This window comes from Rhipicephalus sanguineus, chromosome 1 (assembly GCF_013339695.2).
Source record: "Rhipicephalus sanguineus isolate Rsan-2018 chromosome 1, BIME_Rsan_1.4, whole genome shotgun sequence".
Taxonomy (NCBI): Eukaryota; Metazoa; Arthropoda; class Arachnida; order Ixodida; family Ixodidae; genus Rhipicephalus; species Rhipicephalus sanguineus.
In genome coordinates, this window is record NC_051176.1 from 102,966,403 (window position 1) to 102,992,807 (window position 26,405).

The 26,405-nt window shown below is 43.4% G+C and overlaps 2 protein-coding genes across 2 annotated transcripts; both read right to left on the reverse strand.

Moving 5' to 3' along the window:
* Window positions 1-1,163: 1,163 nt before the first annotated feature.
* LOC119394831 (uncharacterized) lies at window positions 1,164-16,368 on the reverse strand. Its single transcript, XM_037662136.2, has 4 exons — window positions 16,150-16,368; window positions 9,449-9,744; window positions 8,885-9,110; window positions 1,164-1,570 (listed from the first exon to the last, which is right to left on the reverse strand). The coding sequence occupies exons 1-3, from the start codon at window positions 16,159-16,161 to the stop codon at window positions 8,900-8,902; spliced, it is 519 nt and encodes a 172-aa protein (XP_037518064.1). The 5' UTR covers window positions 16,162-16,368; the 3' UTR covers window positions 1,164-1,570; window positions 8,885-8,899.
* A 6,637-nt stretch (window positions 16,369-23,005) lies between these two features.
* Window positions 23,006-26,045, reverse strand: LOC119394846 (protein FAM98B). The gene is made up of 3 exons (XM_037662153.2): window positions 25,847-26,045; window positions 23,766-24,177; window positions 23,006-23,141 (listed from the first exon to the last, which is right to left on the reverse strand). The coding sequence occupies exons 1-2, from the start codon at window positions 25,856-25,858 to the stop codon at window positions 23,794-23,796; spliced, it is 396 nt and encodes a 131-aa protein (XP_037518081.1). The 5' UTR covers window positions 25,859-26,045; the 3' UTR covers window positions 23,006-23,141; window positions 23,766-23,793.
* Between the last annotated feature and the right edge of the window lie 360 nt (window positions 26,046-26,405).

Consider the following 26,405-nt stretch of genomic DNA (forward strand, 5'->3'; position numbering starts at 1 on the left):
ACAGCCTATGCGACTCGATATCCAAAATTGTACTTATAGATAACGTTTCTGTAAACGATGACACTATTAGCGAAATAACAGATAGATGAGAACAGAAAACAGGTTTTTTCAATGTCTGAAAACTGAAACATGTTTTTAAGCATAAAATTTCTCGACTGTAAAAGTGAAAATAACAGTGAAATAACAGAAAGAAGAAAAACAGAAAACCAAGTTTTTTCTGTAACACAAAACGGAACATTGTGTTTATGCAAAAACACTTCTGTAAAGTAAAACGGAAAAAATCTGTTAAAACACAGAAAACTTCAAAATAGAAAACATAGCTTTACAGAAATTTTGTGGCAAGAGAGCTGCCAGACAATTTCTGTTTTTTTCACAAAATATTTTTTTACAGTGTGTATTTAAGGATGGGTTACGCTTGTAAAACATGCGGTCAATAACCGTTCACGGCATGCCCCTGGCTGCCGGAGGATGTGCTTTGTTGTTTTGTTGTTAGCCTTTATTATGTCTGTGTGAACCACTTATTGTGTAGGTTTTGCAAACCTTTACTGCAATTTCATTTTCTCATCATAATATCACGTTCTGCTTTTCAGATACCGTTTTTCATGGTGCTCACGCTGGACAGGAGCGACAACCTAGCAAGCCACAAGTCTGATGCCTCAAGCCGTCACCACTTTTTGATTTATTCTTAATCACAAGGAATAAATATGGAAACATGATGGCGATTTCTGCTGTTCATTTAGCACCATATGACACTGTGCACATCACAGTCACACATTTTAGTTGGCTATACTCATAGAAGCACGTAAATGAGGAATACCCAAACTTCTTAATTGGAAATCACAGACCATCTTTTCGCGCTTTCTATGTAACTTTGCTGGAAAATATGTGTTGTTTTGACGAGTTTTATTAAAATAATGCCAGAACTGAACTATTCTTTTTTTACAGTCGCTGGGCGTTTGCTCCTCCAGTATTGTGTTCTCAGTATTATACAATGACCACAAGCAATCAGCGTCCCAGCATGCATGTCACCGTTCTGATTGTTATTGTAGTCTACGTTGTTTGAGATGAAGCAGCAATGACCTGACAAACTTTACGGTATAGTCAGTCATTATCGTTCTAAATAATGAAACTAAGCATGATTACCATTGAAGGAAATAAATATATTTATTACAATAGCTGCAGCAGCAATAGCAGCGCGAGTGTATGTATGTATGTATGTATGTATGTATGTATGTATGTATGTATGCATGTATGTATGTATGTATGTATGTATGTATGTATGTATGTATGTATGTATGTATGTATGTATGTATGTATGTATGTATGTATGTATGTATGTATGTATGTATGCCTTGCAATACTATGGACTTGGCAACAGTCGTTCGTATTTCATGAAAGCACACAGGGCTGGCCTTTCAACTCCTCTCAGGATATCTTGTTCTTCCTTTGCACTCTTCCATCAGCTCACATTCATTCTTTCATTTGATACGGTGAAATAATCTCATGCGGGATCTTCCGGGTGACTGGGGGGACGACATGGTTACCAATGGCCTCCGTACATCCAGCACGTCTGAAAGTAAATTTTTTCCCGTTATTTTAGCATAGAAGAGCACATTCCCAACGTCTCAGTGCAGTGAAAGGTGTACAGACGCAAGTTGCAAAAGCCCAGAATGAGGGAAGAGGCTTGCCCGAAACGTGCAATCGCGTTTACAATCTCCAACACTTCGGCTCTCGTTCTGGCTTTCCGACGTACTGCATGCAGTAGACTTTAACTTACTATTTTGGCCTTTCCAGGAAAGTTAACGGAAAACATTCAGAGAGAATCATCCTTCGATACTTCTAGGTGTTGGCCGATATACGGCATTCCGGCGTAAATGCCACGTACTCTACGGCGCATAATTTCCACCACGCAGTCACGCACAAACAGTGGTGACAAAATAACACAGAACTGGCAATGGCAGAATAACGGCCATGGTGTTGCGCTGCTAAGCTTCAGGACGCATGTTGGATTTCCAGGCCCTGCGTCCTCATTTAGAAGGCGACGAAAGCCGAAACACAGATGGGCACGTTGATTTAGGTGCGCGTTTGCGAACTCCAGCTGGTCAACGTTATTGGGAAGCGCCTCATTGTGCGGCGTGCCTCATAATCATATCGGGTTTTTGGTATGTAACGCCGGAGAACTCTTTTTTTTTTTAGAAACACATAGAGGACGACAAGGGCCCTTTGTGTCTTCGTGGTTGTATTTTTTGGCTCTGCTTTGTGCAGGTATCTTTAATTGTAATTTTGTCATACAGCAAGTACTAGATACACCCAGTACTTCGTTGCAGGACGCAGGAAAGACGCGGAACCGCATGGAACGTTTACATAGCATGGACAGTTCACGCGCTTTGACACGTCTGCTGCTCAGACTTGAAATGACGTTACCTAACTGAAGAAACCACAGATTGCGTACTGTTCTTTTCAGTCATAGTCTACACATTTGTGCGCCCCACTTGTTTCTGTAGGTTCTCCTCAATGGTAGCAAGGAAAGGGGAATCGCATTTAAGAACCCCCATATTCAATGTCATTTGTTTTATGCTCAACGCGATCAGTTCTCCCACAAACTAATGCATTTGCGAACGCGCAACCATGTTTCAAGGAATGTTTTATGCTTTGGTTTCAGTCAGTGTTAGCGAAAGGATCGTTTTTTTTTTTTTCTGGTAATTGTAGTAGTCGCTGAATAGTTTGTTCAGATCGTTTGATGTTGTGAGTTTCCTTTAATTCAAAGTACGATGCGAATTGACCATGCACTAAACGATATTTAATTACTCTTTAACCGTTATTGCTGACTATAATATATACAAAAAGCCTAATCTTACTGCCTCTTCTTTGTCTGAGGCGCCTTGTCATGGCATTGGGTAACTTTGACACACTTGTCGACACTACGTTATACTTTGTGACCGAACGTGTTGTACCCCGATGAGAATGAGGGCGTGGTACCTTTACTTTGGTCGTAACAGAGCCACGAAACAGCTTAGTGGTGACAGAATTTGATATGCCTACGTTCATATTTATTGTTTTCTTTTTTTTTTGGCGATTCAGCCCTTACAATTGGACAGTTCTTGAGCCCCTATGTTTCCATTATAATTACGTCCGCGTACTCTGTTATCACAGAATGCATGTGCGACAAAAGTAGGGCTCCCACTTGCGACTAGCTTTCTGCATATCGCTCTTTTTGTTGATTTCCATTCATGAAGCTGAGCGAAGCGCGAAAATGGGTAGTTTTCAGCGATTCACAGGCGGCGCTAAAACATCCCTCTGGAGCGCAAAAATGAAAGTAATCAGTGATAGCGTAATCTAAGAGACACTTAGAGAGCTCACAAAGGCAAACCAAAATCAGAATCAAATAATATTTCAGTGGACACCGGGACATAGCAACATTTTCGGCAACACAGGCGCTGATGAAGCAGCACGACAAGCACATCGCAACCGAAAGCACATCGGAAATCGGAAAATAAATTGCGCGGCATTTTAAAGGCAAGATCTTCCAATATGTGATGAAATAAGTGGTTTGACCAAAATTCTAAAATCTGTCTCATATCATATAGATCCGCCTATTGAATTCAAAATTCCTACAGAAGCGTGGAGACCCTCATTCACCGGTTAAGGCTAGGCACTGCCTACACCAAGCATGTTTTTCCACAGAAGTGGCCGCACTGATACTCCTCAATGGGATTGTGGATTTATGAATGGAGACATATATCACCTCCTTCTAGACTGCCACACCACGACAGAACAACACGCAGACGTAAATCAGGATTTTGTGCATTAGACCGTAGACCATTGACATTAACGAAAATTTTGGGCCCCTGACTAACAAGAGCCGTGCTTTAAAAACGTTCAAAAATTTTGATAGAATTGACTGCGGCATTCTTGCTAATTATTAAGGCATCTATGTTCCTGTTAATTTAAGTTCACTCATGATATGTATGTACTATTTGCTATGATGTGTTGTCTGTTATGATGCCAGCATGGGAGGATTCATCTCCATGAGGACTAGAGACATTATTAGGGGTATTGTTAATTGGATTATAGGCATTTTTTACATTATCATGGTGTTGCTTAAATTGTGTTGTATGTACAACGCATCACTTATGTTTTGACACTAATGTGACAATGGGATTTGGCATATGTGTCTGTGTGCATTTTTTTATTATTGCGATAGCAATTATATGGACAGTCTCGGCTGATTTTTGCCGTCGGTGGCCGCCGTCATTCATTGTATATGTATATGTGTATATATGTATATAAAAGCCACAAAGAAGAATAATTCAGAAAAACGTTCCGACGCGCGGACTCGAACGTGCGACCTCTCGCTTGTCAGCGCACGGCGTTAGACGTTAGGCCACGAACAGCAACGTCTTACAGCCCGCTAACGGCGAGCTATTTATATACACCACCTACTTCAGCATGCTTTCTTAGTGAACATATAGATGGAGCGACGTGCGCGCGTGGCGCGCTTTAAACATTGTCGCCCCGCTCCTGCGAACGCCGTTGCTGTTCGCCCTACAGAGCGTGGTCGCCTTCGTGCGCTTATCTCAAGGAAAGAAGCGGCGGCCTCTAGGGTGAAGCGGGGGGCACGAAGGTTACTGCGCTCGCTGCAGCGGCCGCGTTTGCGAAAGGAGTGCGCTGTTCAAACAGAAATAAGTAACAACTGTGACAATTAGTTCGCGTTCGTCTTGTGTGTACCTGTTCGTTCGTTTCGTGCGTCCTGCTTTATGTTTGAGCAGTGCGCTTCAAGTGTCGAGCTGTGACGCATTAGTTTGCGCTCGTCCTGTATGCGTTCTTTTCGTGCGTCCTTTGGGCTCGAGCGATGCGCTGGCAATTTCGAGCTGTTTTCCGTTCTTCGCGTTACATTCCAATTTATTGCTATCGCATTCATTGCTTCGCCGTTGCGGCGAAACTGTGACTTTTTTTTTTTCATTTCCTGGTTCTACTGTGAAAACTCTGACAGTTTTTAATCGCCATGGTTGGTTGCTCCTTGTGTTCCTATCAGAAATATGTATGTTGTATGCTCGATCCATTCAAGAGCTAAGGAGTAGCCGGCGCCTTATTTGTGGGCCAACCTCTCCTCACATTATATCAATAAAAATACATCATTAAAGAAAATGACAGCGTGGTGACAGCGGTTGGTAGTACATCTTTGAGACAAGGAGTCACATTCACTTCTTTCTACCTTTTGTAGACTAATAAAAGAACCCCTAGTCTACAACACACACCTAATCAAATGTGAGCTTGCTGACTTTGACTTAAGAGTTCCACAATCATAGATTTTGATATATGCACATCTTCGTCCCAAGAAATATGTTCCCCCGCAATCTCACTTACTTTGGGAACAAATTCTTCCTTAGAGACCACAACAAGCAATTTGTTGAGACACTACGCAGGCTAGTGCCATAGCGCAGTGAGTCTAGTATAGTCTAGCGTTGTTAGCTTTTTGACAACATATGTGCGATGGGTTTCCTTGCGTTTTTTTTTACGACGTTGTGCTCGTAAATATCCCTTTCTATGGCGTGTTCTGACAGGCAACATTGAATGCTGTGATAGTAATGATGCAAATAATGAAAAATTGCCGCGGTCTGTGCGGTAGCATTGATGAGGTCTGCATGTCTACAGAGTCGTTCCTACTGGTGCACCGAAGGGCCGTGGAGCTACGTATTTCACTGTGCTACCAATAACCCAAGCAGCCAACGAGGATTAATTTACCCGCTTTAATGTCATGCAGTGCAACAGGCCACAGTGGCGTTCAAGTGAAGACCAAGCTTGAGTAATACTCATCTAAACATTCCTTCGGTTGTATGATATATGGTTGCTAGTCAGGTCGTGCGATCTGGCATATATATACATTAGTACAGATCTTTAGTACATACTGAGCCTGTCGTACAACCATGTAGTACCAACAATCCTGCACGATGGTGTTTTTTTCTATTTTTGCAATAACCCACAATGAACTTTATAAATTTCCATTGTCCAATGCAAACTGTACTGGCTTAAGAAAGAGGCGTTCCAGAGTCTTCTTTTTTTTGCATTCGAAATAATACAGTTCTGTCATATATGTATGTTATATGCTTATATCGTAGAGAGGAGTGCACAGCCCCAAAATCACTCCTCGACGTCGTTTTGATTCAGGGACATCTTGCCTTTGTTCTGTCTATACTAGCCCTTTTATAGGCAACGTGTGGTTGTGCGGAAGTGTCAAATGACAGCACGTTAATTAACGTTGGCCAACATCCCTACCAATAAAGAAGCTAGGTGCAACGGGACACGTACATTTAGTGCTCATAGTGCTCAAGCTGATCGCGCCGGGAGAATTCATTTGCATTATTAAAGTTTTTCATTGATTCATTTTCTCGAAATGAAGTGTGATGCTTTAATGAAAAGTGTTGCATATCCACTTCAACACGACTGCTACGGTTGCTATTCTTAAATGTAGCACAGCAGGTGCTGCAGGAGGTGGTTCTTGCTTAATTTTGGCCTCATTGGACCGTTATAGGGTGTATTTAGTATAACTGCACAAAAATATTGAATTCCTCCTGCCTCAGAATGTAGCCGATATTGTCAGCTCAGCAACACTCAGCAGTACAAGCACTGTAACTGAAACTTGTTTGCGAGAAACGCTGGAAATATGGCAATTTTATCTGCGCACTAATCATATTAGCATTTCCTATAGATGATTTTTCTTATCATTTCGCAGAAAGAGGGAAATTCGGTACATAGTTATATTTCCTTTAAAAACGTAATATTTATTCCCATCATTACTGCAGCTTTGATCGAATTTGAAAAAAGCGATATGCTAAAATTTGGTTCTAAAAGGTCGCACAAGCACAGATAGTATTGTTATATAGAACCTATGGTATGTGGCAACAGCAACAATAAAAATACGCCTAAAATCACCTGACATGTTCAAGGGGCGTTGAAGCTATGCTCTGAGTTGCATGACTCGCTTTGAAAACAGATTCGTCTCTTTGAAATTTAGACAAGTTCGCTCATGCGTACGAGGTCCGTCGGTCTATTATTTCTTGTTGTAGTGAAGCGGCAGTAAAACCTAAAGAAATGAAAGAATTTTGCTCCGCTCTCTACCTAGATGACGAAACTTTCTCTTTGTTCCTTAGGGTCATGAAATTTAAAAAAAATGGATCTTTAATGATGAAAAGTTATTTAACGAAGAAGAAACCCGAAACTGAATTTCCTTCTATTGAAGTAAAATAATCCAATAAATTTAGAAAGTTAACATCCCTTTTGTCCTCTCACATTAAAATTTTTATCAATGTGCGTTTTTATTACCTTTTCATAAAGTGGGTGCGACTTTGATCAGTAGCCTTCAATTCATGGTCACTTGCAGTCAGTGCGTCCTGGCGCGACGTGCAACGTCTCCGGTTTAGTGACTCAAGCGCAGTCAAGTGTGACAGTCCTTACGCCATCTGAAAACTAATGGCGTAACGGTTGCCACATTGCCAATGTCACGGTTCGCAGTGAAAAAAAAAAATTGGAGGACGCTTATGATTCGCCTTCAAGACTGGAACGCGACAGCGTCATCGGGCCCCGCTCGCACACCTCCTCATTCGCTAGCCTGGCTTCGCTTCTCGGTGCACACCGTGCCGCGCGGAAAGAATCGTCTGTACACGTACCATTGGCTGTTTAAAACTCTCCTAGAATGGCTACTGCAAGTACGGTTGCTAAGTGCCCACTACACCTTAATTCACAATTTTGCGTAGTAGCCAAGTACCCACTACGCGTCTGTAAGTAAGGCAATACGCGGACATATGCAGCTGCACACTTCGTTGATGTTGTGGCTGATGATGATGACGATTATCAATGTGCACGTAGCGCCATCTTTCGGAGGCGGCAACAGCGCCCTGCCGTAACTGAATAGGAAATAGGTGAAAAAAATTGTATCTCACGAAAAAAACGAGTTATCAAAATCAACACCCTGTTCTATACAGCAGAGACCCACTGGAACATTTTGGTAGGATTACAGTTGCTTCGCAAAAAATTCGTAGCTCCCTCTGAATATTTATTATTTTACAATGCAGCACATATAGGCGATGTTCAAATTCATGGGGAGCCAGGAGCTTTGTAGTGGGTTACTGAAATTTTACCAGAATGTTCAAGTGGGTCATTGATGTGCAGAACCAGGGATCGGCTATGAGGAATAATTTTTTTCGTTGGGTATGGTTTTTTTCTCTCCTATTTCTCGTTCAGGTACGGCAGGACACCATTGCCACCGCCGAGAGATGGCTCCACGTCACGTACAGCTCTGCCCCCCCGCCCCCTATTCCCTAAGAAAGCGGCAAAGAGCAACAAATGTCTACTCTAGACTGATACCTTTTCCGTGATGCACCCCATTAAAAAAAACTGACGGAGAAGGTAACAATGTTAGGAAATCTCACAAAATTTTCCCGTGCACTGATCGTTTTTGGGAGAGCACATATGTTCTCCACGGAAGCATTCACGATAAAGCTGGCCTTGTCGTAACACTTCAAGCGTACGACAAAGTCGACTTTGGTATGATGGCAGGAGCACAGACGGTATAACAAATATTTCTGTTACTACTACAGGAATTCTATCGTTGCACATACATCTTTGGTCCCATATTTTAAATTGAGATTTTGGTACATCACAAAACATCTTTCCTTTGGTGGTATACCGGACACCGAATACATTGGCATTTCACTGTATATATTTCCTATAGCATGTTTTTTCTCATTTGTTTTGTTACTTTAGGTAACCATGGGCACAAATGCCTAATTCCGTCGTAATTAGTCATGGCTTCTTTCTTGCACTAAGGTGCTTCGTTTGGTGGTGTACTGAAAGGTCTGAAATAAGTCAATGAGGTAAAACACACCTAAACATTTCGGCTTTAGCCGGAGAATCCCGAGCTGTACTGCTGGCCTCCGGATCCTTGCTCCTGGTTCTTGTACTCGTTGCCAAAGCTTGACTGCCCCGTGGCCTGGTTAGCGCCCGCGTTTTCGCTCAAGCCGAATGACTCGCGGTCGCCGTAGGTCTGCACGTTGCCGTAATCCCGTCTCTTCGAGCCACCAACATTGTAGTTGAACCCACCCTGGCCATACCTGAGGACAAGTAAAGATGCACTGAAATCAATCAGTCACTCTATCTATCTATCTATCTATCTATCTATCTATCTATCTATCTATCTATCTATCTATCTATCTATCTATCTATCTATCTATCTATCTATCTATCTATCTATCTATCTATCTATCTATCTATCTATCTATCTATCTATCTATCTATCTATCTATCTATCTATCTATCATAAATTAACACACTCAGTGGCCCTTGCTTTCTCCTTTACTGAAAGGATAAACGGCATATGCCACTACCAGATCACATAGTGTCATTTCTCGTTGATAGAAAAGGAAATATGCATGAAGAGCGCGTTTCCTACCGGTTGCCCTCAGCGCCCGTCTGAAAGCTTCCTCCTTGGTTGAAGGCGCTGCCGTACTGGCCACCTCCCAGGCCCGGGCCAAAGCCACCCCCAAAACCGGGGCCATAGCCTCCGGGACCAAAGCCTCCGGGACCACCGATGCCGGGTCCACCAAAGCCGCCTTTCTTTCCACGACGATGGTGGTGCAAACGGCCACGTCCGGTCCTGCCTTCAACGTCCTCTTCTTTCGGTTCTTCGGCGGGGGTAGGAGCTGTGAGGGCCACTGCCAGGACGGACACGAGTAAGACGAAGGCCAACTGGATGGGGTAGGAGACAGGTCAATAGATGGCACGGTGTTAACAGTATGAGCGAAGTGGTTCGTGTGACGCATTGAGTAGTGGGCCACTTGAAGAAGGAAGAGAGACAATGTACATACGAATTCAAGGTAGCAAGGACGTTTGATGAAATTTAGCTGTATATATTTAAGTTCGCTTTCAGTTCAGAACTCAACAGGTTTCTTATTTCTTCGGCAAGTTAAAAGCAAATAAATAATTTGCGCCTGGTCCAGTGGGGAAATAATTTATTCCTGTTACACTCTAAAAAAAAAAGAGTACGTGTGACTCTTTTGGGAGAGACCTGACTTGCCACGTATATGACTCTCTTTAAAGAGGCACGTCAACTCTCTGTGGAGATCATTGTACTCTCTTCGAAGAGTCTTGTCACCCACAAGAGAGTTAACGTGACTCTTTAAAGAGAGTCATATACCTGGCAAGTCAGGTCTCTTCCAAAAGAGTCACACGTACTCTTTTTTTTAAGAGTGTAGATATCCTCACTATACCTTGGAATCTATCCTGGCAGTACGCATCTTGCAGACTCACCAAGTCAAAGATGTCTTTGGCTAAGCAAATGGTGCATATTTATTACAGCCACGTGTAGTTGGGCTTGGCAGGCAATTTATTTCATGACGCCTTTAATAGCATCGAGGTGAAGCGTTCGCATGCTGTCTTATTTTCCGTCTCCGTTCCGCTATTTTCGTTCTCCTTGTGCGTCACGATACAGTTCTTTCCTCCAAAGGCGGCGCAGAGCGCCGCTCTTAGACGAATAATTGCCTCCTGATTGCACTTCCTTTATGTTGACATAATTAGACAGTGACACGATGCGGCAGCACGGTGACATGCTGGAACAATCGCTCATATACAGTCGAAAAAGAAGATACAGAAGAGAGTCCTTCCTTCAAGTTGTACTACCGCCACAACATCCTTCGCACACTGACTCCCTCGCTCGCCCTGCCTTAACCAGTAAGAAACCGGTTGCGTTTGACGTCCATTGTTGCCCTAGGTCAAGCAGGAGCACCAACTATCTGTGGCGGTATAATACAACAAAGTGGATAACAGCAGTAGCCGTCAACATATGACGCGACAAATATGATCGACATGTGTGAGCTGACATTATTGGGTTAGAGTTTCCGTACGGAATAAACCCTTCAAAGCGATACATTTACGCCTTAATTCACGCCTGGGCATCTTCACTTCACTGCGTCCACCACATGTTGAAAACTACTACAAGGTCAACTCCATTTAATTTACTACAAGGTCAACGTCTCCATTTAACAACTCAACTTCTGTTTATACATACATACATACATACATACATACATACATACATACATACATACATACATACATACATACATACATACATACATACATACATACATACATACATACATATGTATATATATCCAACACGCCGTAACTTATATCCATCCCGATATAACTGAGTTCTTGCGTAAAAAGGCGAACAAACTAAGAAAAAAGAAGCAGTCAATTGGGCGACATTTCAACGATAGCAAGTAATCGGATTATTTTACACGGGCCGCTCTCAACATTGCGGTCAAAACAAGCTTGTACGTTTGAACAGAATCGTAGGTGCTTCTTTCCAGAATTACTATGTAAAAAAGAATGAGAAAAAAGTGATAGGGACAGCTCATTTACTTCACTAAGTGACAAGAAACGAAACAAAAACTAATAAAACTGGCACTCATGCAGAGCCGCTTAAAAATACAGGTTTAAATGCGAAACATTTCTTAGCGAACCAAAGGCATTTTGACCGTTCCTATCTATCTATCTATCTATCTATCTATCTATCTATCTATCTATCTATCTATCTATCTATCTATCTATCTATCTATCTATCTATCTATCTATCTATCTATCTATCTATCTATCTATCTATCTATCTATCTATCTATCTATCTATCTATCTATCTATCCGCCTACGTCTCGTGGTCGTTTCCTCAACTTCACACAAACCAAAATTGGCATAGGAGGACATTAGTGTACTACCAACACGAATAACAGCTTTTGACATGAATAACATGGTGCACTTGTCGCGTAGTCATGAAACCCTTTTTTTTTTTCAGCCACGTGTTTCACATACCCGCACACCACGAGACATGGAATGCGGGTATGAGCCACGGGTGATTCGCAAGTTTATATCAGCTCAGGAACGGCGATAACAGACTTTGGAAATTTTATTGCTACAGCGTTAAGGAGCCTCTTTCGCAGAAAATCCGATGTCGGCGTGGGCATCGTAGCAGGCGAGCGAAAAATGAGATTGACGCAAGGAATAAAAATCGCGCTTCAAACCGGAATCGGACCCAAGCATTCTGCGCGTTCTGCGTGACAGTCAAGAATTCTACCCCAGTGCCACGTAGGCTCTTGAAGCTACTTAGGGAAAAAGACCCTACGCAGGCGTCAGGACGGGGCAATTTCGATCGTGGTTGTAGTGCTTTGCTATCCCCTTTCATAACCATGTAATAAGCATTACATATGAACTCTTATGACTCGCCAAGCTATGGTCCACCGTTGCTCGACTCGGAGGAATACGCTGGCAAACGCTGCCTATGATAAGCACATTTCAACGTAGCGTTCAGTTCGTTTCGATAAAACTGACATATGTGCTCTAACGTGAGCGTCGACCTTACGACGAACCACAAGATACCCTTTAGGCGCCAGTGTAGCCGACGGTGCCTGGTAAGCCAACGATATACCCATAACTACTCAAAGTACACGAAGCCATTGGTACAACTCACAACGTTTCGTTCAAAGCAATAAAAAAAAAATGCTGTATAGGCTGCTACTCGCCTACTACTTCGCATGACATCGACTCCCCGAATGTGTGGGATCTGCTCGATTTTTTTTTCTTTGTCTTCTTTTTTGTGAGATGTTAGAGCACCGATACACGGAAGTTAACGATGCTCTATCCTATGAATGTAACACGCGAAGCAGAAAGAGTAGTTGTGTAAAGCACGTTATGTCAGTCTAAGTCTGTTTTTCCCCCTCGTTATCTAGCTTAGAGCACTGCACGGGCCGTAATTCTCGGCCCGGGCTCGGCCCGTGCCCGGAGCTCGTTAACGTTTACCCGCCCGAACCCGGCCCGGGGACTCAAAGCCAGACCCGGGCCCTGCCCGAACCCGAGAAAAGATTTCAGCTACCCGGCCCGGCCCGGCCCGACCGCAGATCGGGCCCGACAGGGGCCCGAGCCAATAATCTAGGTGGTGTTACTCGAACATAGAATCGACAGCGAGGCGCTTTAAGTATGAAATATCTACGCTTTGTTGGCGCATGCATCGCTAACAATTATACTTTAACCTACGGTAATTTCTTGTAAAAAGGGGCTCACGGTGGAAACAGTTGAGCGGACTTACTGGGTACGATGAACGTTCGTTCGGCAGAGGTATAATGTACCTATTTTTTCTGCACACAGAATGGGGATCACCATGAGCGTTTTGTAGCAGATATTGTAGCAAGGAAAGGGATTTGCAGCATTCTTTCAGTTTCGATAGGGAGCGAAATAAAAACAGAGGAGACAGGGAACAGTACGCAGTATTCTCTTTGTTGTTATTGTGCTCTCTATTGAAATTTAAAGCATGCTCTAACGACAAAGCCAATCGTGCACCCTTCTGGATATGTAGCACCTGTCTTCCACATAGTAGCACCTTGCCAGAGCAAGACAAGTCGAGGAAAAAAAGCCAAATTTATTACCTTTGTTTTAAGTACACTAACCTAGATAAAAATTATAACGATCCGTGTGCGCCACGTGTACTTCATATACGTATAAGCAGCCGAAAGGAAGAAAAAACAATTTGTCATAGCATCGTTATGATATATCGCATCACTACGAGTATATACAGCCTATAAGGTTTTATGGCATAGTTTGTAGTTTATTTCTTCACATGTTCTTGTGCAAAATATCCAATTATCAGGGGATTCCGCCTTTTATCATGTCATGCGCTGTTGCACCACATATCCTGGCACGCTAAAAATTTGTTGCACTGCTTTCGCTAGCCGCAGGGGCGCACATCTGCCTTACGAATTCTGAAGGTGTCGGCAGTCGTTGTTCTTAACTTCCACCACTGCAGCTAGTTTATAATGTCATTGTGGACCTCTGCAGAATGAACACAGCTGTCCAGCTCATCCCTTCATTTTTCTCGTTCCCGAACGTCGTGCCATTCTTCAATAGCATCTATTAAACTCCTCTTTGAGGGCTTCTACTTGCAGTTTTCAGCAGTTCATGTTATGCATGGTTTGCACCGTGCTCTTTTTTTGCCTTCCTAACGATGCTGTACCCATAGAAGGTGGCCATTGGAACACGCAGGTAGGACTGGCAGGATGTGGACGAAGTGATTTCGTTCCAGTTTGATAAGGTGTGAATAAGCTTCTCGACGATTACTCATTGAATTCATATGGTTCGAGCTAAGGGGACATCATCCGGCACGGAATTCGTAATTGTTTTTTGTTTTTTCAAGCCAGATACTTCGTCACGTCACCTACGCTGTTCCTGCATATTCCAAAGCTGTTGCGGCAGCATCATGTAGCTCTCGCACTTATATTGCAGAGGTCTCAAACACGCGCACCTCTCTATTTGTTTTTAATTTTCTTTATACGTACCTTCTTGAGCTACACAGGCATGACAGGTCTAAAACATTTTTTTTCGTGAGGCACCCCCTGCGGTCACCATGCGTTGATACATAACCGTGAAACAACTCTTTGGTTTTAGTCATTTTGAGGATAGCTTTCGATATGTTGTAGGAACCCTGCCGCCAAATCCCCTTCAGAAATGACCCATACATGAGCTGTGGGAAAAGTCCTTCCTCAAATGACAACCTTAGCTGACGTTTTCAACAACCTATGCCCCCGCGCGCCTACCTCCGGCACGTTGTGCTGGCCGTCGTGGGAGTAAATTTTCGTCAATGCGGCCTGTTCGCTGAGGTGACTTTGAGACCCCTGATATAGCGGAGCAAGACGAAAGCTAAGACATTACCAATGTGGGCATACAAAGCAGGCTGTGCATGCCATATCGCGTCACATGACCACTGGGAGCTGTGGCGGAGCGATGAAAAAAGAATGTGTCTTTATAGGGATTCTATTGTAACGAGATTCCGCGCAGTACTTTCGCTTTAGTGGAGGGCTGGAACTTTCGAGAACGTTTCCCCACATTGGAACTCTGTGATCGCTCTTGTGCTGATAAGTTAAAGGCATCAATTTATTATATTACATTTATTACTGCGATTAAAGAATAACATTTGGGATATAAAATCACAACGAATGCAAATGAAGCACAGACTAGCGAGATGCTATAAGCGCCTGATCTATATAATTTTAGCTCGCCCGTTTCAGCTAATTCAAGTAGCCCCATGTGCAAGAAGTAAACGAAGTTCAGTACCTGGACTTCATAAACTTCCCCAAATACCCTGCACCACATATATGAAACGTTTTTTCGGGACATAATTTGGAACATGTATGTAGGCACTACGTATGTGGAAGAAACTTGAAAGGACACTAAAGAGAAAAACGCTTTTTCTATTTTAAGTAAATTACTCTTTTACAATTCCAAAATAACCACGCTCGCCACGACAAGACTCTTCGTAAGCGTGAAAACGCGCAAAAGGAAAATGCGAGTAGCGAAGCCACGTGGCATTTCGCGCTGCAAACACCGTGACGTCAGAGATTCTGACGGCGTCTATTGGGGCCTACGTAGTTCCGAATCGGTAAAAAATGCAGTACATTGACATCTGAGGAAGTCACAGACTTAACAAGCCAAGTTTCAGGAAATATCATTGAGCTAATGTCCTCAAAATACGACAAAAATTAAGTTTGAAATCAATGACGTCGGGCAACATTAAAAAATAGAACTTTGACCTTGATTTTCTCCTGAATAAACTTATGATGATGAAATTAACGACATTCGAGTTCTCAGAGTATACTTTATCAGTCTAAACCGATTCATTGTTTCAATTTAGTGTCCCTTTAAGAACTGAGCAAAGTCCAAGCCCGGCCCGAACCGAGCCCGCCACCTCAAACCCGGGCCCGGCCCTAAGCCCGGAGCTTCAGACCCGAGCCCGGCCCGGGCCCGCCATGAAAACTACTTTACCCGGCCCGGCCCGGCCCACGGGCCGGGCCGGGCTCGTGTTTTCGGGTAGGCCCGAGCCCGCGCAGTGCTCTAATCTAGCTGCCTTTAAAGATAACGAACGTGTGACGTATCTTCCAGTCCAAATATTACGCTATTAGACAATGTGATGCAATCAGAAACCTTCGCAGTCGCGATTTCAAATTTGAAATGTATGATATTATTGCGATAAAAAGGCGGTTCGAGAACGGTGTCATTACGTCACAAAGGCGATAATAAGATGTAGGCAAGGCAAATAGCGGAATACTTACAATGCGACGCATGTTCGGAACCGAAAGGCAAGCGCAGACACAAATGTAACAGGAGGGAGCTCGAAGACAGCGAGTGGAGGTCTTGCCAACTGGGCGCGGAAAAAAACGTTGCTTTTATAATAGCGTCTCACCGGTAACATGGAGTGAGCGCGGGAATTCCCCTCTTCCCGCCGCTAAGTGGCAACGGTGCCGGCGTACAACAACCTTCTCGCATGGACGTATGCCAGGCGCGTGGCAAGGTAGACGTTGCGCAATGACTACAGCTTCCCTTCGCGAACACACTCCGGCGATGGAAATGAATGCGTACTCGCCGGCGGAGACGCGCACGTGCAGGCGTAACCATGTGATCAGCGTTGTCGGCACAACGAGACGGAAAAGTGAAGGAAGCAGAAACAACACGACTTCGGTAGATGGAAGAGAGAGAGAGAGAGACAAAGAAACGACAACGGAGTCCTTCAGACAAATGAGAGAAGCGCGCCGACGATTCCGGGATTTCGAGTCAATATGCGTCAATTGGAAAGACGTCACCCCCTCGGGGTCGCGTTGTGTCACTCGTGCCGCCTGAAGCGAAGCTTCAACATGAGCAGTGAAATGAAGGGGCCCGCCAGAGCGTATGATTTGAAAGTTATTTTTCTGGAAATTCGCTATTGCTCTTATTCTGTAGTCGCAGAGTCGAAGCGTCTCGTAAATGAGGCAAAGTAAAAAAAAACACAGAAATAAACAGGGCCTGCAGTCTTATCACACAATTTCTTACGTAAAAGCGGTACTTCGTGACGACAATGGGTATGCGCTTTGAAGACGCGGACACATATGAGAAGGGACACCTCAACTCATCTTTGTCCGCGTCTTCAAAGCGCATCCGCATCGTCGTCATGCAGAACCAAGTAGACCAACTAAGTGTGCGGCAATTTATTCGCCGGCTAGCTTTCGAGCGCCCGCAGCTCGCGATAGGTGATCGTCCCGTTGGCAAGACTTTCGCCGCAGGTTGGAATGCCCGTGAAACGGGGTTGCCGTTGCGTAAATTTGATAAGGAGCCAGAATTTAAAAAAATAATGTTGCCAAAGTAGCCATGCCATGTAACTTTCTCGCCAAATTTGTAGCCAAATATAACGTAAGCGATATTATGAATAGAATTTTATTGTTGAACAATAAATAGAAATAAAATCCCTATTTTTCCCCTCTTGTTTGGTCTTCAAGTCATGGGCAAGTTGCAAATAAATGAATAAGTGTTTTGTAAGTTATGTGCGACCTCCTTATAGTTTCTGTAGAATAGATAGAGTTCTTCGCAGAGACAGGGTAATTTCGGAACATTCCACCCAACAAGTCAGTAGGAACATTAAACGTTCAAGCCATTTTTCCTTGAAGCCGCAGACGGAAATTGAATAGCACAGTTACCATAATACCGGTCCAGCTTCAAGTATCGCGAAATCTGGTTGAAGATGAACAATCCAGCTTCACTTTATCGTGGATGTCTGTTTTTGTCAAGTTAACACGAAAACACGCCTGTGCATTAGCATTAGAAACTGGCGCGTAGCGTCAGCATAGCCGACAAGCAGCGTGAGCGACGTGCTAGCCGCCCCTTTGCGAACATGCGCGCAATTTCGACACTCCATCTGTGCAGGCGCGACGCACATGCGTGCGCACGGCTGACCTGACAGAAAAGCTTAGAAGCAATGTATTTTAAATAGAAGTTCAGAGTGACCAGAAAGTAGCCATGGAGCCAACCGGAAATTTTCGTCGCCAGACGGGGTCTTAGTAGCCAATTCAGCGCAAACTATAGCCACCGTCGGCAACCTTGCTGTGAAACGAGGCGTCAAATGAATTACAATATGGCGTCTATATCTTGAAGTTTGTAAAGGGTGGAAAATACGAATAAAATCGAATGCGAAAACTTGAAAAAAGATGACCGCTTATTACCGAATCTAATGACAAATATTGGACTTGTAAACACAGTAAAACATAATGTCTTGCGTCGAGTCCTTTTGGTAAAAAAGAGACGTCTGAAGTTTTTTACATGGCTTACGAAGACGCATATTTGGGATAAGTTCGATGCTTTTCGCGAAAATAATTGAGAAGAAATTAGTTATCTGCCACTGAAAAAAAAAGAACAGTGCCACCACGTGCATGTATCGCGTCTTGATTCAAACATAAAAGTGTAGTGCTATAACACTACGCATGTATTTTTTTATATCTTGGAAACCTCTTTACAATCGCTGCATAATAAATTGCTTTATCTACATCAAGACCACAAAGTCGCATGTACCCTGCCAGAAATTAAAGCATTCATAATGAACGGCCGACAATATTTGAACTGGAAAATAAATATATCTACACTGTGGTTTCACTGTTACCAAAATCCTGGGCTCAGATATCGCATTGGTTCGTTCCCGGTCGCACCCGCGTGTGCCCGCGCACGTGAAGGTTCACCCGGGAACGAACAGTCCACGGAACGACCACGAACAACTAGTTAAAACAATTTCTTAATGGAATGCAACTTGAATAACAAGCGCTATTAAATACTTATGAGAAATATTCCTAAAACAAAGCGAAAGCGGTTCTTTCCCTCGACTTGCGGTTGAGAGAGCTGCAACACGATAGCGCATGAGCGCAGGCGCGTCGTTGCATATTTCGCGGACTTTATTTATACGTCGAGGAAAATCGCCACGCAGCATGTATGTTGCCGCAAAAAATTAGATCGGTTGGTTTTGAATCCTCTTTATAGAACGTAACAAAACTCATATGGACCTAAAGTGAATATTTAAAATGCTTGCATAATTGATCTCAATTAATTAATTAAGCGGAAAATAAGAAATACCCTAAGGAGCACCACGTGCCGGTAAACCAGGTGACGTTCGTTTCATTCAGATCCGGTATTTTACTTTAAAAAAATACTTGGTCGTTCACAAACCGGCGTTCACGAACAATAGAGGCTTCAAAATTCAAGAGCCTAATTGAAGCACACATGTGACTGTTGAGCTACTGGAAAAAGGCGTAAAAGGGTCCGAGAAAGTTACCTAGCAAGAGAAAGCTTACATTTGAAGCACGCGTGGGCTCGAAATATCTCCGTAGTAGAGCTCTCATTACGGGTTAAAGACCGGTGCGTTTTCTTGTGTGTCTCATACGTAAGTTGCACCCAACGGGGAAACGAGTGGCAACATTCCATTAGCCGTCATTTCCTGGAAGGAGTTCATAGCGGGCTAAACAATTGTACGTATCTGCTTGCACTTACAACGCGTAGAATCTTACAGGAAGAAAACGGACGCTGTGAATGCGGCAACGCTGTATGGTGCGTCGTATAACAGCGCCCTACCGAGAAGACGACCGATTTTCCGTTTGTTTTGATGACTAAGGTGCAAGTACATTGTTTCTGACAGAGTACGCATTATTAGACTGCGTGCCGCTGCGTAGTAGTCGAGATGTATACGTGCTTATTGCGGTCGTTGTGTAACGTCCATGTCATAGTTAGGGGAGCTCTGCTTCGGAGAACTAAAGCTTCCCACACGTGCGTTTAGCAGACGCGTGTCCGTGCGCGTCACAGTAGCGATGACATCTACTTTTTGGAAATATTGCGTGAGGAACACCAGCCGCTGTCGACACAGCTGGTGCGAGACGTAGAGAATTCACTGCTATTGTTTAATAATAACCAGTATATGTAGTGGTGCCGTGATTTGAAAAAAAAAATATTAATAGATCGGATGATTGGCCTTCACGAAATCAGCCTCGAAGCGTCGAAGCAAATCACGTTCCCTTCAGAGGTCGTGACGACGATAGGCTTAAAGTTCTTAATGATTAATAAATGTAGCAAATAAGCTTGTAATGTTCCAAAAATTAAAAAGAAAGCCTATTAGACTTAGTATTCTAATGACCTTAAAGCAAGGCAATCTTCAAGCTACTTAAAAATATATGAAAGTCGCTGACCAATATAAATACTTGTTTGGCTCCGCAATCCCATGCATTCGAGTAGGAGTACACCTGGAACACAAGAATATTCGTCAGCATTGCTTTAGCGGTAATGGGAGAAAATAGGCATAATAGCCACCAAATGGTACACCGGAAAGGTTCAACATATCGGCAAATGCCACCGACAGCAAATATTGACAATGCCACCGACAGCAAAAAGGGTATTATGCATGAACTTCGAGGGCTATTCCGTGAGCTAGAGGCCTCCTCTTAATCGCCGTGGTTCGTCAATATTAAAACACAGAATGAATGATCTGAAACCTAATCGGAAAACAGACTACACGCTCTGGGCCGCACACCACACATGTTGCGACGCTCTGTAACTTCACTGTTCAGCCAAAGTTTTCTTTCAACAGAACCGTAACTTTCAATTAAAGCAGCCTTAGGGAGCCGCGAAATGTTTCTTCTGAAGGATTAACTTATGAAGGTAACACTACATCATCATGCTTTAAATTTAATTTTTTATATGCTTATGACATGGCATGGCTGCCGTTCCTTGAAACTGGCAGGTCTCAAACGCGCTTTACATTCCTTCCACAGTTGCAGTTTTCAAATCATACACGGCATGTATATAGTAACTAAACGTGACGCAAGAGGAGCTATAAACCGTTTCTAAAGAGGAAATGCTCACTCGCTGTCACTATGCTGGAGGGGTCAGCAGTTTCGCAAGTGCGCGAAAGTGTCTGTTTACAAGTTGGATTGTGTCATCGAGCTGGCTTTGCTTCTCCCGTCGCGGTTAATGACTAAATGACTTTGCGGACTTGTTCAACCCTGTGATCGACGTCATTGCATCATCGTGGCAGTTTCGAAATTAAGAATCTTGGCAGCGGTCGTGAAGGACGTGATGCGTCACTTCGTAGTTGATGGGTCAAAGTGAACAGAATGCCTGCAGCATAAAAGTCATGGTGTCTGCGGCGTATGCATTAAATATTTAATGTATTTAATAGACTGAATGTATCGCTCCACTAAATGTTCGACAAGTTCGAATGGATCGGGAAAGAAACAGTAGGTATGTCGAACCCGTTATTTCCAAGCCCTGTCAACGCCGGAATGACAGTGCATAGAAATGAAGTAGCAGCAACCGTACGTAATTGGAATGGAAAAGAAAATTTAAATTTTTTGTATGCCATATGACAAGTAAGGCGATCTTCATCACTGTATCACGTGAATTAAGAATCAGTCGGTTAGATGTCCTTCAAGTAAGAAAGGAAATCATGGGAAACGGCATTCTTCTATGAGCGCATATGTAGACGAAATGGACTTTCAGGTTTAATATGACTTAATTATTCCCGAAGTATTTCAACTGCGAGATTAATCTGCGAAAATAACCTATGAAAATCACCCTGTTTTTTGTTGTCCATATGAGGATATCAACCCAGATATGATATTAGATTAAGTGTATCACATCGCACGTTTTTCGCGTATTTCAACCAGCTGCGTGCGGAACTTGATTCGGAGCAGTTGGTAACATGATGGTTTCGTAACTCTAACTTTTATAATGGTACCTCGTGTAAGAAATCATATCCGCCGCATTTGAATGGTAACTTCTATTCTAAAGGTGCCAAAACAATAAAATAGTTTTCCTTTTATGGTATTATTCTAGGTGAATAATTTCGGTATTCCCACTTTGTCCTTGAAATTTTATTGCTTATTTTAGGCGCTAGAAACTTGATTGCGGCCACTCGTAAGTGCGAGTTAGCTAATCTGCTTAGCGTCCTACCCTCTTAGAACTTCAGTTATCCCGCGCGTAATACGGAAGGTCAGGGTTTGGGAGTGTAAAGCTTAATTATACAGCAGTAAAAATACGCCGAGCTATGCATATTTGAATCTTACGCCCCGAATATAAAATGCTTTTCAGAATTTTTTCATTGCTATTACAAATGTTCGATATATATATATGAGCTCGATGAATCAAGGAGTGATTGTGGGCAGAATACTCAATAAAATTCAACACATAAATCTGCTTCGTAGTTCCACATAAGAGCGTTTTTAATACAATATGTATATCTTTTTCATCTTCCGCTGGAGACGGGTTCCCAGTTGTTGGGCTTAAGACAAGCATACGTTCACTATTTTAAGTGCCTTACAAAATGTGTACGCTGAATGCGTGGCCTCCTTTTATCCGAACGACACTGCTTCAATATTTAAGCAATAAAAGTTCACGTTTTAACAGGGGGCAGAGATGCGGTGACGCGAGGTTTCGGTCAAATATTTAAGATTTAGGATTTCCTAGGGCTAGCTAAATTCTGAACAAAATGTGTATGATTTTTAATTCCACTACAATCAAAAGAATAAACTATATTCTGAATTGGTCACCTTTTTCCTCCAACACGCCGACTGACTCAGTGATAGGCACTAAATAAGATGGAAGTTCATATGGGAGGAATTCATATGGCCGCAGCAAGCACGGGACCTGGTTAATTGGAGAAATATGGCAGAGAGGCCTTCCACTTGCAGTGGGCGTAGCCAGGCCGATGGCGATGGCGATAATGATAATGATGATGATGGAAATTGCAATATCATGAGAGCGTCATTCACTTAACCTGACATTGTCTGTGCGGAGCTCATCGACGTGACTGGGGCACCTGTCCTCTATGATTTGATGTCTGTCGTGATCACAGCAAGCACATTCTGTAGGCGCTATAGACGTTCTTTTAGGTTGCGTTACCAAGAAACTCGACAAAAGAGCATCACAGTTCTGCAAGGCGAGACCACGTGATATATTACAGCGCCAATTTCTTTTTCTTTCTGCGATATTTAAGTCGTCATCGCGGTACACATGCTGCAAAAATGTCCCACTCTGCATTCAGATAATTTCTGAGCTATTGGGGTGCGAATACATTACGAATGAGGAATTCCTTGTGAGGTCTAAACGAAAAACGACGAGGCAAAAGTGTTCCTTTAATAAATATGTTTATTTACTGCAGTGTCTTCGTACTGGTTCTGAGTGCAGATTTCTGACTTAGATCGAAGATTGTTCAACGTTGCGTTCTTTCCTAGTTGAAAGAGCCGGTCCATTCATGCCATTCATTCTGAAATTAGAGAGAAAGCTTTATGTAGAGGTCACGCGTAGAAAAGAGAACAATACATCGTGTACGTAATGACGGGAAGTCATACAGCGTAAATTGTTAATTGTAATGCCACTGAATGTCTATGGGGTGCCTACTGCGTCATTGCTCAAGTGAAGCACAGCGTCGAGATGTTTTTTTTTTTTTTTTTTGCGAAGGTATGATATTGTGAAGAGGTACACCGTGACGTGTGGAAGGAAGGCATATTTGACGGGACTGAACATTATATGCGCTGGTCTTATCTACTTGGCGACCTGCATGCCCACGTACTCTTAAATCGCTGTGGCAGCCGACGGAAACAGCGGCTGTTTCGAGTAATATAAAAGCTAAGTCATGAGCCTTCTAATACGCAGTGATTATGATCTACTCATAAAAAGAATCGCTATTTTGCGCACGCTTCTCATCGCTTTTATTCGTCGAGATATATAGCATGTCGCCGCGTGCTTGTATCTTGAAATGCTATCTCAGTACACTGGAACTTCAAAAGAAAGGTAAGAACCACGAACCAAAGCTAAAACAATCTACATTTTCATTGTATGTATCAAGTACAAATTCATAGTTTATATAGATGTAGCCGACAAGACTAACCTTTGGTAATCGAAGATCAGCGGGCACTTCAGCCGAGGAAGCCGCCGCCGCCGGAAGCGTAGCGGTTTCCACCAGCGCCGAAGGCGTTGTTGTGGTGGCGGTTTCCGTAGCTACCCTGGCCAAACTGGCGGTTGTGGCCGGCGTTCTGGCTCAGGCCAAAGGACTCACGGTCTCCGTAGGTAGCTGCGTTGCCGTAGTCGCGGCGGTTAGAACCACCCACGTTGTAGCCGAAGCCTCCCTGTCCGTATCTGTTGCCCTGGCTGCCGACACCGAAGCTACCACCGCGGTTGAAACCGCTGCCGAAGCCACCGCCGCCAAATCCGATGCGGCCCTCAACGTCCTCCTCCTTCTTCTCCTCAGCGGGAGCGGCGACAGCCAGACCCAAAAGAGCCAGAGTGGCGGCAAAGGCGAACTGCACACGGAAAAGTTGGTAGTAAAGAGACGGGTTAAGGTCTTGTTCAGTAACAGCGAAGGAAAAAAGAATAGTGAACCCACCCAACAAAAAGGCCTCCAATCTGCAACAAAAGCTTTACACTTCGCTGAACAAGCATGATGTAGAATTTCAATATTATTTAAGAAGGGAGATATGATATATAATCATTCACTGCGTGCTCAGGAAAAAGCAAATATCAAGTACACTGCGTATCAGTCGGCACAGGAATGACTGAAAATAATCCGCACGTATGAGAGTATGCTAGCTTCGCTACATTCGCAAAGGCTTTTGGCGTGTTATTTGAGGTTGGCAGTGTGTCGATGTGAAATACCGTGTTTCTTCTTTTTTTCTCGGCAGTTTCGCTGACGCGTCATCTTTAGTCAGCCTTCTTTTACAAGTCTTCTGTGATAATTGTTTAGCACGTGCGTTTCCTCGTCCTCTTACCCTAATGATAGGCGCAAGTTTTTTCAAAAGAGGTGGTCGCAGCTTCAAATCAGCCTTCCCTCTTCTTGGTCTCTTAGGGTGTCTTTTTTTTTTTTCGACAGCCTGCATTACCATAAAAGGTTGTCGCCCGATCAGCGATGATCAAGCCCGTAATCTGTAATACCTATCACTGGTCTTTCAAAGATCTCTCGAAATAAAGTGAGCGAGAATCCGTCTTCATTATTTTGTGGAGCCTTCGCTTTCATTTTCTGACTCTTGGTGTGAAATCAGGCTGACGACACAAAACAAGCAGTATATAGAAGAGCATTGTTGCCTAACGCATGTTCTCGAGTCGGTTGCTTGTGCCTCGCAACTGCAAGAGCCTGAATAGTCCTCGCACTTTTTGTTTAGAATCAGCCTGGACAAAATCACCCTTGTTCGCGACGCACAGCGCTAAATAACTCCAATGTACACGTGATCCCTCGCTAACAAGCTGAAATAAGCGTAGAAAACACGGCCTTCGCTTGCAAAACAAAACAATTCCGCTAGCTGCATTCGATTAAGTTACTAGTTCTCGTCAAACCTAGCTACTGATTCTAGTAGCATTGTTGGATGGAAGCCTGTCATTGTCGATAGCCCGAGAAAGTATGGGTTATAGAACAGTTGTCGTATATCGGTGTACTACAGTGGCCCAGCTATTCTATTTGATTGACAAGGTGAAATCCAGTATACTAGGGCATGGCACAAAGACCTACAAATATTGATGTTTTCAAAAAGAGGATCAGCTTACTAGGTGCTATTTTCAGAATCTCTTTGTACCGTAGTATAAATGAGAAGATTGTTAAGTCTTTATCGGGCTCATACTTCAGTTATGCAGATGATACAGAGATATTGCGTGGATACAAAAGTCAATATGGCTTGAGTTTTGTACCAATGCAGATCTCTGCCAGAATAACTAAAACTTGAGCTTATTATTTTTCCGCACTGAGGAAATACCTCTTAGGAGATCCAAGCGCGAACAATGCACTTGATGAACTGATCCAGAGCAGTTTCACTTTTTTTTTCTGTACGTAATCTTTTTTGGGGTACAACAAAAAACAGATAACGCTTTCAAAACAAAAGGTAAGCGCTCTTTTTTTTAGTTAGCGGAAGAATAGCACGCTTCAACCAGTTACAATGTAAATCATCAAGGTATGAACGTATAAAAAAGCTAAAAGCCACTTACAATGGTCTTCATGATTTTCGGATGGGAAACGACCTGCGGCTGCTAAGCTACCTCGCTGCGATCAAATGACTCGATGGCTCTTTGCCTTCAACCTGATGCTCTTTTTATAACAGTGGACAAGCCGAAGACGGGATGTGTACGCCAAGCGTGGAAGTTGGAAAGAGGGGGGAGGGCGGGGGGGATTTTTCCACACCCTCGCGTTGCCCTGCCTGTCAGCGCGATACCACGGCGTCCGCTTGGCAGGAGCAATAACCCCCTCCTTCTACTACGAGGCATGAAAACAACAACAACAAAAAAAAATAAAAATTAGGGATGGGACGTCCCGCGAATGGCGGCAATGGCAATCTCTGTCTCTTTTGGTGTTGCTACGAATTTCGCCGCGTGCCCACTATTGCGTAGAGGCAAGAAAGAAGCGGCGAGTGGGTTTCTATAGTCGGGTGCGGGCATCGCGATTGGGCATCTCTTCGAAATTACGGCGGCTAAGCAAACGTGGACGTTTCGAGCATAATGAAAGCTAATCCATTGGTTTCGCAACCTCAGACGGAAAAGAAAAAGATAA

Coding starts and splice junctions, on each gene's coding strand:
- LOC119394831 (XM_037662136.2), bottom strand. Junction 9,111..9,448: donor ACGGGCGCTGAGGGCAACCG/GTAGGAAACGCG, acceptor ACTTGTCCTCAG/GTATGGCCAGGGTGGGTTCA.